Source organism: Aptenodytes forsteri, unplaced genomic scaffold (assembly GCF_000699145.1).
Source record: "Aptenodytes forsteri isolate BGI_AS27 unplaced genomic scaffold, ASM69914v1 Scaffold153, whole genome shotgun sequence".
Lineage (NCBI taxonomy): Eukaryota > Metazoa > Chordata > Aves > Sphenisciformes > Spheniscidae > Aptenodytes > Aptenodytes forsteri.
In genome coordinates this window covers 810,051-826,849 of record NW_008796178.1, presented here as the reverse complement: position 1 = coordinate 826,849, position 16,799 = coordinate 810,051, and the positions used below count along the sequence as shown (strand labels likewise).

The 16,799-nt window shown below is 43.6% G+C and overlaps 1 protein-coding gene across 1 annotated transcript in view; it reads left to right on the top strand.

Moving 5' to 3' along the window:
* Positions 1–10,474, top strand: part of TRIM25 (tripartite motif containing 25) — an 11,458-nt gene extending 984 nt beyond the window's left edge. The window contains exons 2-10 of the mRNA XM_019474224.1: positions 9–447; positions 1,587–1,682; positions 2,617–2,850; positions 3,352–3,508; positions 4,325–4,408; positions 4,818–4,883; positions 5,573–5,599; positions 5,966–6,061; positions 6,769–10,474. Of these exons, the coding sequence (XP_019329769.1) occupies positions 9–447; positions 1,587–1,682; positions 2,617–2,850; positions 3,352–3,508; positions 4,325–4,408; positions 4,818–4,883; positions 5,573–5,599; positions 5,966–6,061; positions 6,769–7,301 (1,732 nt within the window). The 3' untranslated portion in view covers positions 7,302–10,474. The remainder of the gene's footprint in view (positions 1–8; positions 448–1,586; positions 1,683–2,616; positions 2,851–3,351; positions 3,509–4,324; positions 4,409–4,817; positions 4,884–5,572; positions 5,600–5,965; positions 6,062–6,768) is intronic.
* The last annotated feature ends 6,325 nt before the right edge of the window (positions 10,475–16,799 follow it).

Below are 16,799 nucleotides of genomic sequence, written 5' to 3'. Positions count from 1 at the left end.
GCCCCGGTGTGCCGTGGCCCCTTCCGGGGCCGCCCTCAGCTGCAGAAGAACACGGTGCTGTGCCGGGTGGTGGAGCAGCTCCAGGGCTGCGCCGGGGCCGGGGCCGAGGAGGAGGAGGAGGAGGAGGCGGCGGCGACGGGGTGCGGGGCGGAGGCGCTCCCCGTCTACTGCGACAGCTGCCTGCAGGCGCCCGCCGTGCAGACCTGCCTGACCTGCACCGCCTCCTTCTGCCCCGAGCACCTGCGGCCGCACCAGGACAGCCCCGCCTTCCGCGACCACCAGCTCTGCCCGCCCCTGCGCGACCTGCAGCAGCGCAAGTGCCCGCAGCACAACAAGATCTTCGAGTTCTTCTGCAGCCAGCACGGCAGCTGCATCTGCTCCCTCTGCCTCCTCGAGCACAAGCTGTGTCACACCAGCCCCCTGCAGCTGGCCAAAGCCAACGCCGAGGTGAGCGGCCGGGGCAAGGCGGGGGCGGCCGGCCCTGCCCGGGGCTGGAGCGCCCTCCGAGGGGCACCCCGGAGCTCCCCTTCGCTCCCCTGTGGCCTGGTGGGTCCCTGGGTGCTGGGGTCGTGGGCTGTGGAGTGCCTGGGGGAGGCTGGACCAAGGCCTGGACTGTAAATCTCGTGCCTGGCCTTGGCAAACTGTTACCCACCCTCCAGCGTGCGCTCGAGCACGTCTTTAGAGTCGTTCCTTGCGTTTTCCTCCTCCAAGATTGTGCTCTGAGGGTCTGGGAGCTGCGGTGGGGTTGATAGCCAGCTGCTGTCGAGCTGGGCTGACCGGGGAGGCCTCCTGCCTCTGCGGGTGTCACCCCCAGCTCCGAGCCTCCTCTGCTGCTCACTGCACGGGGTTCACTGTGTGGCTTTACTGCAGGCTGACCAAGGGACTGTAGACAGACGTTGCCCTGTGTGTGTTCTTATGAAGCAAAGAATTATAAAAGTAGCCTAGGGAGAGCTTTAGCGTGTAGATAAAAGCCAGGAGCGGGTTCTGCGTGGAGTGGGAGGGAAGGAAACCTGGCTTTTGTATCTTACGGTGCAGCTGAAAATCTGAGGGTAGGTGAGTAAAGCATGCTTGAAAAGTTTAGGTGGCCAAACTCCCATCTGTTTGGCGAGCGTGTACACTGCTTGCCCTCAGAAGTCCTCCATGATTTAGCTTAGCAGCATCTTGAACTAAAGGAATAGGTAATTCACATCTGAGCAATAAAATTCTCAATTAAAATGAGAGGGGTCAACAGTAGCATTAACCTAGTGCCCAAAGTCCAACATAAAGTTTATTCTTAGCACTGGGAACTGCTGTGCTGATGAAAGCACTCAGTCCTTATCAAAAGAGTGAGTCAGCAGCGTGCATCTCGCTGTTGGGAGAGGTGGAGCTGTGGGGAGGGTGCCGGCTCCATGAGCCACCCATGTGCAGGAGAGTATTTTTACATCCTGTAAGGTTTAAGGAGAGTAGGTTTTAAATCGATAGTACTAAATGCTTACGATGGTTATTTAAAACTTTCTGTAAATACGATTCTTACTCCAGTAAGCATGACCTGAGAGCAGACATGGCAACTGCTGCTCTGAAATACTTTCTGATCTCTTCTGTTGCAGTCGACGCTGAAGAAGAAACTGATGGAACTGCATAATCAGAGTGAGAGAGCTGCTCGAGCAATGAACACTGTGAAAACAAACCAAAGCCAAGCTGCTGTAAGTGGGTAACTGTTCAAAATGCCGTCAGGTTGCTTGGCATACGCTGGCCACTGCATGTTCTTGATGTACTGTGTTGTACTCTTGTGACAGAGCTGTAGCATTGAGATTGCATTGGCAGGAGAAGACGGAAGAATTGGGAAGGAACAGAAAAGAGGCGTTTTGGCAGAGCCAGGCAGCTCTGTGGGAGATGGAAGTAACGCAACCACCGTGCAATACCTGGACGTGCTGACACACCTGACCTGTAACAGGGCTCAAATCCGTCCTTTCCTGTTGCACCAGACGGTGCATAGCTGTGCAGCCCACGCTAAAGGATTAGTGAGCTGTAATGGCTGCACCAGTGCAGAAAGTTGGGATGTCTCTCCCCCATAAATTACCGCAACTAATCCTTGCTCTTAGCCGATGATTGGGGTTGCTGTTTGTGCTGATGGCTGGATCAGGTACCTCTTACTTGTACCATCCTTTCTGAACCGAGTGGTAGAGACCAAGAAACTGAAAAGCCGCCGGGGTAGCACTTCTGTGCTCCTCTGGAACATCTCTCGGAGGATCAGGAATTACTTTGTATTAACCAGAGATGCCACATCTCGGAGGCAGAAACAGCTACAGCCGTGCGAGTGGGTGTGCGGTGTCCAAGCTCGCAGTGGCACAGCCCTGTCCCAGTGCTGGTAACCACTAGATGGCACGGCTGGCCTGGCCTCTGCCCAGCAGCCCCCGCAACAGGGGTCTGGAGACTAACTGGCCTCATTTCTTGGGAGTAAATGAGTTTTCTTTCCAAACTACATAGAAATACATAGCTTTTCTATTGCCTGTTTCAAGTAATTGAAGCCTACATGTTCCTCAAAGGCTTGGGTTTTTCTTGTAGTAATAGTAAGCAGTACTTTGTCCACAAACTGTTCTTTTGAAACCAGTGTCTGTCTGTTCTTGTCTGCTCCAGGAGACAGCTTCCAGAAAGAAAGATCTGATCAGAAGTGAGTTTTCAGAAATTAAAGCTTTAATTGAAGAAAGAGAAAATCAGACCTTAAAAGTAATTGCAGATGAAGAAAAAAGAGTTTTCAATAAGTTTGATTATATTTACGGTGTTCTGGGAAGTAAGAAGAATGAAATTCAGTCTCTCAGAGATCAGATTGAGATGGCACTGACTGAAGGTGATGACATTCTGTTTTTGAAGGTAATATGTCCTTTAGATGCGAATCCAATTCTTTGTGTTTCTAGAATGCAGAGTCACAAAAACCTGCTGTGGTAGTCCTGCTCTCCAGACACTGTCAGTCAAATGATAATGCTGTCGTGTGCAAGAACCTGCTATAAAAGGATGTACTGATAAATACACAAATATCAATGAAAGAGTGCTGAAATGGTGTCTGGTAACTCCCCCCAGTTCAGCCTCTGCCACAAGCGGGGGGGCCGGTGAGAGAATTCATGTCATGAGGTGTTGCAGCTCCACGCTGTGACGCCATCTAGTAGATCTTTCTCACTGCTTCAGATATCAGTTGAGAATTAATGCATATGGGTTGCTGCTGAAATTTTGCCATGGGTCGTGTCTGACTGTAGCCTTTGCTCCTTTGAATTTGAGAGGAATGCACAAAATCCACCCCATTTAAAGTAGCTTGGTTGTATTTTTCCGTCTGCTACACAAGGTGGTCTGCATGAGATCTTCTGTTTCTCATTTCAGAGAGCAGCAGCCCTGCAACGAATGTCAACAAAAGACACTTTCGTCCCTGTAATTGAAATGGACCAGAACTTGATACATTCCACTTACCAGTCTGCCATTAACCTTAAAGATACTGTGAAACTTTCAGTGACTTCGTGTAGGGAGAAAAAAGCAGAAGGTACTGTGTCACTGGGAGAATTGGCATTTTCTACCTTGGCTTTGAGTTCAAATGAGGCATCTTCCCCCCAGTCCAACCCCTGTAATTGAAATGGACCAGAACTTGATACATTCCACTTACCAGTCTGCCATTAACCTTAAAGATACTGTGAAACTTTCAGTGACTTCGTGTAGGGAGAAAAAAGCAGAAGGTACTGTGTCACTGGGAGAATTGGCATTTTCTACCTTGGCTTTGAGTTCAAATGAGGCATCTTCCCCCTCCAGTCCAACTATCATTAAAAAAAAAATAGTGCAGCAAATACAGTTGGTTAATATAAATTGTCTTCCAACTTCTGTGGTCCTCCATTTCCAAACAAAAATGCTATAATCTGGGCTAAACTAGGAGAAAAAGCATGCCAGTGTCTCTTGACTTTTATCTATACTTGGATAAACCGATGAGTATCGTGATACTATGCCCTTCTGGCACAGCTCAGCCTTTATTCCTTACAGTAATTTATGTTTTTATTATGTAGCAGAGTTGGATGCAGTTAGGATGTGGATTTGAGGGGAGACATAAAACGCTTTTGAGTGATAGGACGATGGTTACCCAACTGTAAAGGTGCTGATCATGGAAATGTTGTAGAACAAAACCATACTTACCGGGTTAAGCAAAAGTATCTTTTGGACTGGGAATGGGTATCTTCTATGCAGTTTCCGTCTCTGCTGACTATCGCTTAAGTTCTATTCATGTGACTGAAAAATAAGATTGAAAAATGTCCTTGCTCATGCATTACTGTTCTGGCAATACAAACCATAATGTAAAATATTGCCATTGCAGCAAAACTAACACCTGGGAAAACTAAGCCCCCTCCAGCAGCTTTTCCAAATAAAACCTCTGTTGGGAAAAAGCCTCTGGGACCACGTAAGTACTAAACGTCATCCTCTCCTAACTGTGGTTTTACCATTAAATAAGAATTCAAGCAGTTACCCAAGAGCTGTTTGCTCTAGTGGTGATGCAGTCATTATCTGTAGTGAGCACCTTGGCATGGGAAAGGGAGGGCGTTTTGGGCTATTTGGTGGTGGATGCCTTTTTTGCTGCTGTAAAGCAGCAAAACTGCCCAGATACGGTGGTGCATTAGCCTCAGCGTGTGTGTGCACCTGTAGCGATGCCAGTGCAGGCTGTAAAGCAAAGCAGAGCCTCCCCGCCCTCTGGTTCTTGCAGGGTTTTTTTCACTTGTACTAAACATCTGTTGGTTTGTTTGATGGATTTGTATGTATTGAATCCTGCTTATGAGCTGTTCATGTTCTGTTTCTTCCCCCCCCTCCCCAAGAGCATATCCACAGAGAGAAAAACCTTCACCAGACTCAAGCCACTTTGCAGGCGGAGGCAGATACCAGTAAGTGGTGATTAACAGCAGCCTTACTCAAACATTTTGCTGGCCATGTCTCACTTACAGTCTAAGGCTGGGGTGATGGAGACAGTCTTTGTAGCAGGTTATACTGGGGCCTTTCGGTGTTGTTTTGTCCAGATACTGGTATTAATGCGGCACTCCAGCCTGTTTGGAAGATCTTCCATATTATCTTTTTGAAGTAAATCCAAGTGTTAAGAAACTGCTTCTGTTACTTCCACGGAGCTCTTGACACATGGTCCTTTCCATTCACAAGTCCTGGGTGCGGAGCACTCAACAGGGTCTGTTGTGGATTGCTGGAGTCGAATGAACTTGTAGCTCCTGTTGCTGCACTGGAAGATCTGTTGTAAAAAGAAAAGGAATAGTCTATGTATGTGCCTCGTGGGAACAGGCTTATTACCACTTGCCCTAACATGCTGCATCCTGGAGCAGAGATGCAGCTCCTTCCAGGCTTAGGACCCTGTGAAATAGGAAGCAAATAGTACGTTGTGCTTTATGTGTAGCTTTCCAGTATGGGTGTATTTGTACATGGTTTCAACGTGCTGGACTGTCAGCTTTAGCTACTGCTGCAGCTTCAGAAGAGCCATGATGATGGTGTTACAGCTGGCATAGTCTATCAGTGGCTTTTCAGTCTCAGTAGAACTCACAGTTCACTTTTTTTTTTCTTTCCCCTCCAGAGGAGAAAAAGAAACCCGTTAAAGTTGGTGAGTCCAAACTTTCAGCATACCTATTCTAATTTTCATTGACTGCTCTTAGAAAGGTAAGTAGATGGTCACTAGTGTTGGTGTATTAAGCAGAAGTTCACCTCTTGCTCTGAGAAGGCTCTTACTAGTCACTGTGAGAGCGATCAAGCACTGAAAGAGGTTGCCCAGAGACAACAGGGGATTTTCAAAACTTGACAAGACTGTGAGCAACCTGAGCTAATACTGAAGTTAACCCTGCGTGGAGCAGGAGGCTAAACCAGATAACCTCTAGAGGTCCACTCCATCCTGAGGGTGTCTGTGACTGTGTGTTAAGCATGCAGGGGTTCTTCCCAACTGGCCTAACTCTCTTTTCTTCTGTCGACACAGCACCAGCCACGGGAACGCCAAATGCTGCAGCTGCCGTTTCAACTAAAGAGCTTATTGACAGCTTTCTGAAGAAACCCAGAGAGGAGCTTTTGCAGTGTAAGATACCCAACGTTACACTACTTGAAGATGAACTTTCTGTGCTTACTGAACTGGTGTTATGTGTCCTCTGTAGTTATCTGACAAAAATACTTTTGAGGGGGTTTAGTTAGCTTAGTGGGTTATCAACTAGTTGTTACAAATGAAGGAAACTTTTGGAGGAAAAGGGGCAGGAGGCTTCTGCGTGGTTCTTTTGCCAGATGAATCAAATTTATTTTCAGTATTCATGTATCTTTATGAAGGTAAATGAAGTTTTCTCAGTAATGGCTTTGGTTTCCCCCAAAATGACTGCATTAGGGTAGCCTAGAAATACGATGTAATGCACTAGATTTTTCTTTGAAATGAAATGCAGGCTTTTATGCGAGCCCACGATGGCTTGCTTAAGATGCTATACCAGATGGTATACAACATGGTATACCTTTTGCTGCCAGATCAGCAATCCTCTTCTTCTGCCAACACGTATTTGGGTGGTGAAGGAATCCCACGGGAGTGCAGGAAGGAAGGAAACTTGCCCTCCATTTGCCTGCTGTGTAACACAGAGCTGCAGCTGAGCCCAGCAGCTATTACTGTGACCCTAAGAACTGCCTGCCCTGTGGAGGAGAGCAGAGCAGGAAGAGAAACGTGCATAGGAACAAGTGCCTAGGCAGGACGGTATAAACAAAAGTGCTTTGCTCTTCAGTACCTTCAAACGATTCATGTCATTGCAGATGCTGCTAACATCACGCTGGATTACAACACAGCTCATAACAAAGTGATTCTGTCTGAGAGGTATACCAGGATGTCTGTCTCAGACGTGCCCCTGAATTATAACTACCACCCTCAGCGCTTCACTGATTGTTCCCAAGTGCTGGGGTTCCAGTGCTTCAAGAGAGGCATCCACTACTGGGAAGTGGAACTGCAACAGAACAACTTCTGCGGCATTGGCATCTGCTACGGCAGCATGGACCGGCAGGGGCCAGAGAGCCGCCTGGGGAGGAACAGCAGTTCTTGGTGTATTGAGTGGTTTAATTCCAAAATATCATGCTGGCATAATGATGTTGAAAAGTGCTTACCCAATGTGAAGGCTACCAAGATTGGTGTGCTGCTCCACTGCGAGGGAGGGTTTGTGATTTTCATGGCTGTTGGGGAGAAGCATAACTTGATCTATAAATTCAAAACCCAGTTTACTGAAGCCTTGTACCCTGCCTTCTGGTTATTTTCCAGTGGCACTGTTCTCTCTCTCTGCCAAGTTAAACAGTAAGGTCTTGTATCTTAATTTAGTTTGCCTAAGTACTCACATGCAGATAATCAGTCCTGCAGCAACTCTTTGTATGTGTTAGTCTAAGAAGTCTCGAAGATTGTTTGTCTGAGATGAAAATTACTAGCTCTTTTAAGCAGTTTGGGAAATCTGATTTTTTTTGGTCAGAATTGCTAAAGCCTTTAGATAGTGATTTAGTAAAACGTTGATGACGATCGATACTAAAAACTACAATGAAAGGTTTTGCAAAGACCTTGATTGTCCTTCTGAAAGCAAAGTTACGATATGAACCATTGTTAAATGTCTTCAGTAGCTGCTGTGGCTTCTGTGGTTTGCTGTAAAGGATCCCCAGAATTAACTTTCAGGTCTAAATGTGTTTCACAAGTAGCACTAACCCCTTTGAGAAAGAAACAGGAAGAATTCCTTGACAAATTAAGGTTCCAGGCTTTGAGGTAGGTCTCAGTGTTGCCTGTTTCTCTATACGCAGACTGTTGTCCATAGTCAGGATTTGCAATACACGTGTTCTCAGTGTATGACTCCATGAGATGGTACAGAATGAACTATTAAGCTCCGTAAGTTCAGGTCTTGTGATACCAACTTACAAAAGCCAATATGACAAATCTCATCAGAATGGAAAGGCAGAGACTTTCAGAGTTGATGGATAAGAAATAGTGTCAGAATCACCAGGAAATAAATGACATTGACTCAGAGACTGGGAATACGCCAGAGAGTCTTCAGGAAGACATCCTGCAGAGCAGTGGTGTGCGCCCTGTAATAATATAGTTTGTGGGATGAAGCGTTCTGTCTCATGCTCTGACCCAGAACATGCTTCACATCTTCACACTGAAGGCTCTTCAGTGGTGGATTTTTTTTGTGTGTGCGCTGAGGAGTTCAGAGAGTGCATTTTTTGGCTTGCATAGGGAGCATAAATATGCTGTTCACTTAAAGCAGGGTCTGCTGTCATAAAGCTTTTCCTCTTCATGAGGCGGGATATTCTCTGCTGGTGTATCTTTAGTTGTTCAGGTCGTAGAAACTGGATTTCCTACATGTTATTTGGACTCTGATTTGAGGAGTCTCAAGACACTGTGGACAGTACATAGAAAATGCCGCTTCCTCTCTGCATGAAGCCTGCAGGCAGACAGGTGAGTCTTTTGAAACATACAGGGAATTAGCATAAAGGAGAATATACTTCCATTCCCACTGGGATGGATTTTTAAATTATCCTGGTGGTCTTTGCTTTGGGTTGTGGTATGTCTTCAGAAGTCCTCACCACATACAGAGGAATCCATACTTCTGCATTTCTTACAACTTCAAAACAATCAGTAGGCAATCAAGGTATTTGGATCTCATAGTTATTGGGCCTGTATCTTGTTGATGCCTCTGGACTTACCATGCTAGCTCTGATTTCTTGAGGTAGCCCATGAAGAATAGGGAAGCTCACACGAGAGACTTCCTGGACTTTGATTTGTAAAATTCCCCCTTATGGGACTTGGTGAAATAAACCACAAAGCTACTACTGGCAGTTTAGAAGGAAGTGGTTAGAAGGCTCAAAGGAACCTCTGTGACTACATTTCACATTAGCCAAAGTGCTTTAGAGAGAGACTTGCAGGAATTCAGGCTTGGTGTCTCTATTGTTACTTGGTTTGAAAACTCTCAGTACTTTGTCAAGGATAGCATAAGTCTGATAAGACTCTTCCATGTCTTTGGCCAGAATAGGATATGGAATCGATGGCAGACCTAGAAGTGCCATGGCTGTCTTTGGAGTAGTTGTATTACCTCAAGGGTCTCAGCTTTCCAAAGCACAGTCAGCACTAAAACTACCAAACTAAGCAAAACACTTCAAAAGGCGTGGAAGGAGGACGTGTCCTGCTAGGAGCCAACAATAAATGCAAAACTTCCCCCCCCGCCCCCGCACTTCCAGTTTTTCAGCAGTGAGGGACAAGAGCAGTTTCCTCTGAGAAATCCTGTCCCTTCAGCTGCTTGGCTGTCATGCAGGGCTGCAGATCCACTCAGTAGGGTGCTGAAGGAGTACTCTGTCTCCTTGTTCATGAGAAAAAAAGCGCTCCGGCAGTTTGTGCAGTAGAGAAAGTCCACATTTTCTATTGCTTGCTGCTTGACTTTAAAGAGGTGTCAATGTTAACCTCTCAGCCTATGGGCTGCTTTAGCCATAGTCTGGAGTGATACTCAAGCAAAGTAAAGAGCAGCTTTTATTCTGCCACGTTGGACAAGGTGGGATTCTTTAAATGTGACATTGGTGTGTGACCAACAGCATGTAACACATAAGGTGTTCTGGATTACCACAGGCAGTGAAACAAGCCTGCCACTGTACTCCTGATTCTCTTTTTTGTTTGTTTTCTTCTGTGCTATGAATGACTAGAAACGGTAGAACAAGTTTCTGTTAATTTGGAATGAAATGAGAAATGCATAACTGAATTGCTGCACTTCTGAAAACTTATTTTGGTTAGCTTCAGATATCTTGGATGTACCGAAACATTGGGGTAATATAACATTAGGAAAAAAATATTACTTACAGCATGATAAATAATGGATCAAAAGCCTCTTCAGCACAACTGAAGTGTTTTTACTTGGCCAGTAACTATCAAAGCTGTACTGGTTTTAAACAAAACATAGATACAAGTATGTGTTTTAATTATACTTGTCTTTTTAATACTATAAAGAACCCAACTTATCCAGTCTAGAAAAAGAACTAATTTTGGTGTTAATAAAGCCATGAGGATGTGAAGTGATTTGCGTATTAATGTACAAGTGAGAGTATATGGAAAAATACTTGCCCGCTGAAAATAAACTAACCTGTTTAAATTTAATCTTTTCTTCAATGAAACACGTCATAAAATACTGCAGTTAGAAAAATAAATGCTTATGTAATTATAAACCTGTTGATTGTACCGATATATCAGCCACGTACTTCAGTATGTGTACCGTATGTTATTTCATATAGACCTAGACATCCTTGTCAGGGCAATAGACACAGACTTTATGCCATCTGTTTTATGACCGCGCCTGTAACTGTTTTAGAAGTTGACTGTTGTTGATCTTTTCAGCTGTAAAGTGAATGAATTATGATAGCTTGAATTCAATAAACATTCATAGCAAACCCTAATTCTAAATGTTTTGCTCTGTGGTCAGAGCCGAAGCAAGTAGTACGGAAGGCAGAAATAAAGATGCCATAGTGTACAAATAACAGGTCTTTTACTGCGTAACTCACCGAGTTACGTGAGAACTGGGGAAGAGAGAAAAGGAGGAGAGCTGCATAGGCTGTGGTATCCTCCGGACTGGCAAATGCCATCCTGAACTACCTCCTTCACCTGAGCTACACACCCTTTACCAGTAACGCTGCATCCTAGCCGAGGATGAGGGGAACTTCCTATCCAGTAAACGAAACTGGAGACCTTTTCAGGTAAGCAAAAACATGGTCATCAGCTGGAGGAAGATGAACGACTAAGGACTCAGCATGTGCAATGGGATTGCTTTAAAAAGCTTTAGGTGATGTCCAGCATCTGCCAGCTTAAGTTACACCTGGAAGCAGCAATGGGTGACAATTCCTAATACTACTCGGTGAAATCAAACTAAAGGGCTTGTGGTTTGCAAGCTGCTGCCTCCCCACGTGGCCAGTGGAAAGCAGCTCAACAGGGAGCTGCTCTGGTGGCTTCAACAGACTTTTAAAAATTAGCCAAAACAAAGGCACCCACAAAACAAGTTAAAAATTGACTCTTCCGCTTAAAGTTCTCCAAGCGAATTAGGCTGATGAAGGTTTTGGGGAATAAACTCCCTGAAGAGTTCCCAGAGAGTCAGACAATGGTAGTACTTGATCAGCGGGGGCGGGTAGTACAAAAACTGGGGGGAGGGGGGGGGGAATCCTCATCTTCACTAACCACTTGTGCCACGATGTCCCTGGGATTAAGAGGTTAATTAGGTCTGCCAGAGTTTGGCCTCAATTTCCAAAGAAAGACAAATAGATATTTTGAGCCTGCGTAAACTTGACTGTGACTACAGCCTGGGCCTTGAGCAAGTACCGAAACCCCAGAGAAGTCAGCATGCTCGTTACTCGTACAAGGTCTGTTTTCTGACTTGCTAACGCAATTTCCTGTTGATTTAGCTTTGCGATCACTTCTTCACAGCAAAAGGAACAACAGACTTGGACTCCACATCATATTCTCTGGGAACACATGTGAAAATGTTTATCAAGATGTTTCCTAATACTTGTTTCTCTTCCTAAAATAAAATTGTATTTGGCTAGTGTTTAACAGACCATGCTTCTACACCCAGTTCTCTGACTCCCTCCCATCTCTTTCCTGATTCCCTCCCAGCTGAGTGGCTGCTACTTCTCAAATAATCAGTATGTCAGCTAAAAACACGTCACGGTGTGGTTATTGTATGATTCCTATTCAAAGTTCATGTCATTTAGGCTTTCATTGGCAGCTATTTTGTCCCATTAAAAAGTTCAAGACAGCAATTTGTAAATCTTGCTCAGCCAAGTAGAACTGTGAAAAAAAGGAGTTATTTCAAAAGTCAATTAATTGTGGTCTATCAGAGTGCTCCTCATTCAGTTTTTTTTCCGGGCCTCGTCATGGGCTCACATCTGTCAGCCCTGTGTTTCCCAGGCTGCTATCAGATGCCATTACATTGAAAATAATGGGTTTATTCACACCATTTATTGGACTTTGTGTGGTAGACACATTTGTGTATCATTTTACGGTGTAACAATTCCATTTACATAAAATATAGGCAATTATGTGAGTCCAGCCAAAGCACTAAGGAAGGGTAGGAGGAGCCACCATTAAAATAATAAAAGCTAATTGAAAAGAGGCAGATAATTTAGGTGAAAATACCATCACGAGCAATTCTTGATCCTAAATTAGTTCAACGGAACTTTAAGGAAGCAAGTTAGTTGTATTTTGTCTGTGTTTGAAAAACATTAAGAAGTTTAATACAATGCAAGAAAAGAATTTGTACTTTTTACAGTACCTACGTTCCATTTTAAAAATCAAGTAGTTCTCGGTGGAGGAAGAAAGTTGTTTTTTTGCTTTAGGGTTAGGTTTTGCCCCCAGTTTAGAGAGAGTTTCCACATTTGTCTGTAAAGGAATGTTGTGCCTTAGAAGCCTGATCTTGCAAATCCTACGTTTATGCTCCTGACTGCAACAAGGTAATTTGTATATGGTTCCATTTATATGAAGTAGAAAACAAAGTTTTAGATCAAATTGTCAGCAACACTTTTCAATGAAGTGTAACAGTTTCTCTTTTGGAGTCAGGAATATCATTCTCGCAAAAGTAAATCTCCTAGGATTCAAGTCAAGCATTCATTTTGCGTGAAACTGATACTCAGGCAGTTTGGCTATCCTTAATCCTGGCACTGTAATAGGTAAGGACATTGCAATTTTGCTGTAACTTCTCAAGTTCACAGTGAAGAGGGCTGTTGCTCTGTGGCACGCTGTAACGATTGGCCTGATGGCAGACCTGGAGCCCTATATTCCCTGTTGGCCCCCAATTCATTTCAGGTACTTGCCTATGGGTGACAGTGAGAGTATTCCTTTAACCAGTGAGCTATTATTTCCCTGAAGATAGAACAATGGCTTTCTCAAACATTACTAGGATTATATCCTGAGACAAAATTATAAATACACTAAGTATGACTGTACTAATTACGGGAGCATGAATTACATATCTCTAAATTATCACTGCGGTGTACTGAAACCAAAACTCATCACTTCAAAATGAAGAAAAGCATTCAGAAAAACTGCAAATATTCTTAACTCTGACTCTCCATGGCTATTTTGGAAGCCTTGCTAGATTTCAACAGAATGAGATCAAGACCATTAAAAAGGGAGAAAAGATAGACTCTTGGTCAAGGACAGAAAAAGAGAAAAAAATTATTCCTCTTCCCATGTTGAAGTTAAGCATACAAACCCGTGCAGAATGAGCTCCTAGGAGAGGTGTTAAAACATGGGCTCTCTCACTGACAGCAGAAGGTGTTAGATACTTGAGTCAGTGGTAAAGCTCAGCATAAACCCCTGACTTCGAGACTTTGGCACGCAGCTCCTATGCCTTCCCGCTAGAACTCTCAAGGTCTCTGAAAGCCACGACTTTGCCATTTCATACTGTGACAGAAGACTTATCGTCCTACTTTGTTACACGAACAGGGTTCTTACCCTTTTGTTTGAGACAAAAGTTGGACCTACAGTTCAGCGAAAAATATTGAAACATTTACCTTAAAAATAATAAGAGAATTGGAGAAAGGGAGTGAATGAGTCAAACCTCTAACAAAGGGAGTAAGCCTGTATTCGTGTAATTAATTTCCTATGGAATGGTGTGTTGAAAATTCAGTGCATTTGAAACTGCACAGAAAAGGCAAGGTATACATGAGGAAAAGACCAGCTGCATTCAAAAAGGGCCAAATCCACTCTGGTGGAAGCAGGCTAAACCTCATTCGAATCAGTCAAGAAGACTTAGCCCACAGCGTCTATTCACAAGCCTTTACTTCATGGTGTTGGTCCAGTCATTCAAAGACTCATTAGAAATTCTTGTGGCTCTTTTGTTTTTCAATGAACGGGGGAAACGTCCTGTCCCTCTCGATTCTCTATCTACACATCAGGCACAAGTCCAGCAAAGAACAAATGATTCAGTGCATAAAGCGCCCTGCTGCTTTATGAAATGTTACAGATCAGAATGATTACGGGAAAGGCTTCACTTCCTTCCCGGAAGAGGCTGAAAGACTTCAGCTTGCAGTGCCGAAGGGGAAAGTGTTCAACATGCTTTCCTCAATAAAGATAATTCATTGGGTTGAATTCAACCACAGCAAAGAAAGAAGATCACTTGTTTGCTTGCAGTTGTTCACAAATATGTTTTGACTATAACTTAGGTCCCCCCTTCCCCGTACTAGGTCTAGCTCAAATCTTAAAGTTGGCACTAATGAGAGCTGGCACCCAAATTCCACCAAGAATTGTCTCTTATTGCCTCAACTCTCCATATGTGAAACAGTGATAGTATTTAATCCCTTCTGACCCAATTTTCCTGTATGTAGAGTTGGAGAAATTGATCCCCAAAGACTGGAAAAAAACCCATGAAGATGAACATGAAGATGCTTTTGGCATCATTTTTTTTTTTAGGTACTTATTCCCTGAATACATGAGCCACTGTGCTTTTGTAAGGCTGCCTGGCCCTATTTATCAGTCTTGAAAGGAGGAAAATCCACAGAATTTTTGAGAAACAATTGAATGAAAAGTTTTTCTAGTGCCATAAAAGATGCTTTCTCTTCTAGATGGTTCTTGACCATAGAATGACAAACTCCTGGGATGTGGAACTTCCTGTAATAGATCTCTGGAACCGTACTGATTACATCTCCTTTAGGATGTCTAGGGCTCTTGTGAAAAGTTTTATCATCTACGGAGTGAACAAGCAACAGAACAGGTCTTACATGGAAGATTGCTGCTTTATGGAAGATACTGACTTTAACCATTAAGCAAGAGTTATGGTCAGCTGTAGCTTAAACCCCTTGTTGCTGTTCTTCACCTCTCTTACTCCCAGTCCACCTTCCTTTCATCAGAAATTGGCTTCATTTTTGCCGGTTTGAATGCTTCATGCCCTCAGTGCAATTGGTCTCTGCCCGCCCCTTTGCAAGGGGGGCAAATAAAGCAGTGAGGGTGAACTTGGGATACATTCAACGACACACATAATGAAGCAGTGGGCATTACAAACTGCTTGCATAATATGCTTTGTCTCTGTCTGTTCAACCTCTTGTTGTCTGATAAGACTAAAATGAGCACATAAATGCAACCGTTGGCTCCTATTATACATAAACTAACACAGCCAGTGCAAGGAAGATTATTCTCCTTTAGCTTTTATTCTACCGTGGCTAAAGAAGGGACCCTATGGTTCAGTTAGAAACTATGTGAGGTAAGATGCCAGGGGAAGAAACATTGCTGCTGCCCTCGAAAATAAGTACTTGGAAAACCACAATATCACCCTAGGCTGACAGAGCTTAAAACACCGGAAGACGAGATTAAAATGCCCTGACCTAACCACGGTTCCTTGCTGTGATAATGGCTGTCCACCTTGTCACACTGATAAAGTCACTGAAATTAAAGAGTGTATGACCTGATCTTATGTTACTCTTCCACTACTTTACTGCTCTTCCACTGACTCAAATTTTCCATCTTATCCCAACGGAAACACTAGCCGCTTTGCCCCACTGTTACTCAGGTCTGTATCTAAACATCATCAGTCTTGATGTTGGAAGAAATTTGGACCAAATGTAAACAGCAGTAGCACTACTGATTTTAGCACAGCAGGACTTTTTTCGAGTGTGGGCACTCTATACATTACATGTTTTCCCCAGAAAAGTCAGAATATTTGTTTAAAATCTGAAACAAGTGAAACCAAAAAGATTTTCTCCAAAAAAGCTTTTTACCCCACCACTTGGAAACATTCAGGTACCTCTACTAGTTACTGGTATCATGATAGTTACCTCAACTCTATACAATATAGGGAGATTACAGTCAAATAGAATTAATATATCCAACATCCATGATCTCTAGTAAACTCTTCATTATTCTCACCGATTGCAAGGATTTCAGGTTGCTCATTGCAAGGCTGACAAGTCCGCACAGCTGTGGATTAAATCACCAGATCATGTGTGTTTTTAAGTATGTTGTTTCACTTCACACCGGGTTATTTTAGTTTTTCAACCACTCATTCACTAAGCTACTTATTTGCTTTAAAAAGAACACATTATTTCAAAGGGATGATGCTCTACAAAAGCAAATATTAATTATGACATTAATGCTATAAGAAATGGCTAAGGCCCCTTGAAAAGGCAAAAACCCACACAAGTTTGACATATACAAATATACAAAACAAGAAGAAATGCAGTACCTCTGATCTATACTAAAAGAATGTATTTTATCTCATATTTACAGGGCAAATACCAGCCAAAGAAGAGTACTCCATTTAAAATCTCAAATGTAGTATTGATCTCCAGCTCTCAAAACCCAAGTACTCGGATATCCCTGTACATCATCCAAAGCTTTACAACGGCCGGTTCGCTTAGGTCTTTCCTGCTGTGCACCAAACAATAACTAGAGCTAGTTGTGGGCCCAGCACTATGAGTACCAAATTTTACATTCTCACGCAGACAATGCTACACCCAAAACTTCTGATTATTTCAATGCATTTCCCAAACACCTTTTCTCATCCGGTAGTGATACAGTGTTAGTGTTCGCGTTAGCTAAAGTGCAGTATCCCTCATTGGCCTGTTTGCACGGGGAGCAAAATCAGATGCTGTCAACTGTGCAGAAATCAACAGAGCGCTGCAGAATTACATCAGCTGTGATTTTGCCCCAGAGGGTTAGTTAATCCCTCTGCTAAAATACAGAAGGCAAACAACCTGGCAAACCTGCCAATTGCCTGAAGGTTTAGTAATTACGGCTAAGACTATAGTTAGCATTCATTTAAAAAAAAAAAAAAAAAAAAGAAGCCATCCGAAGG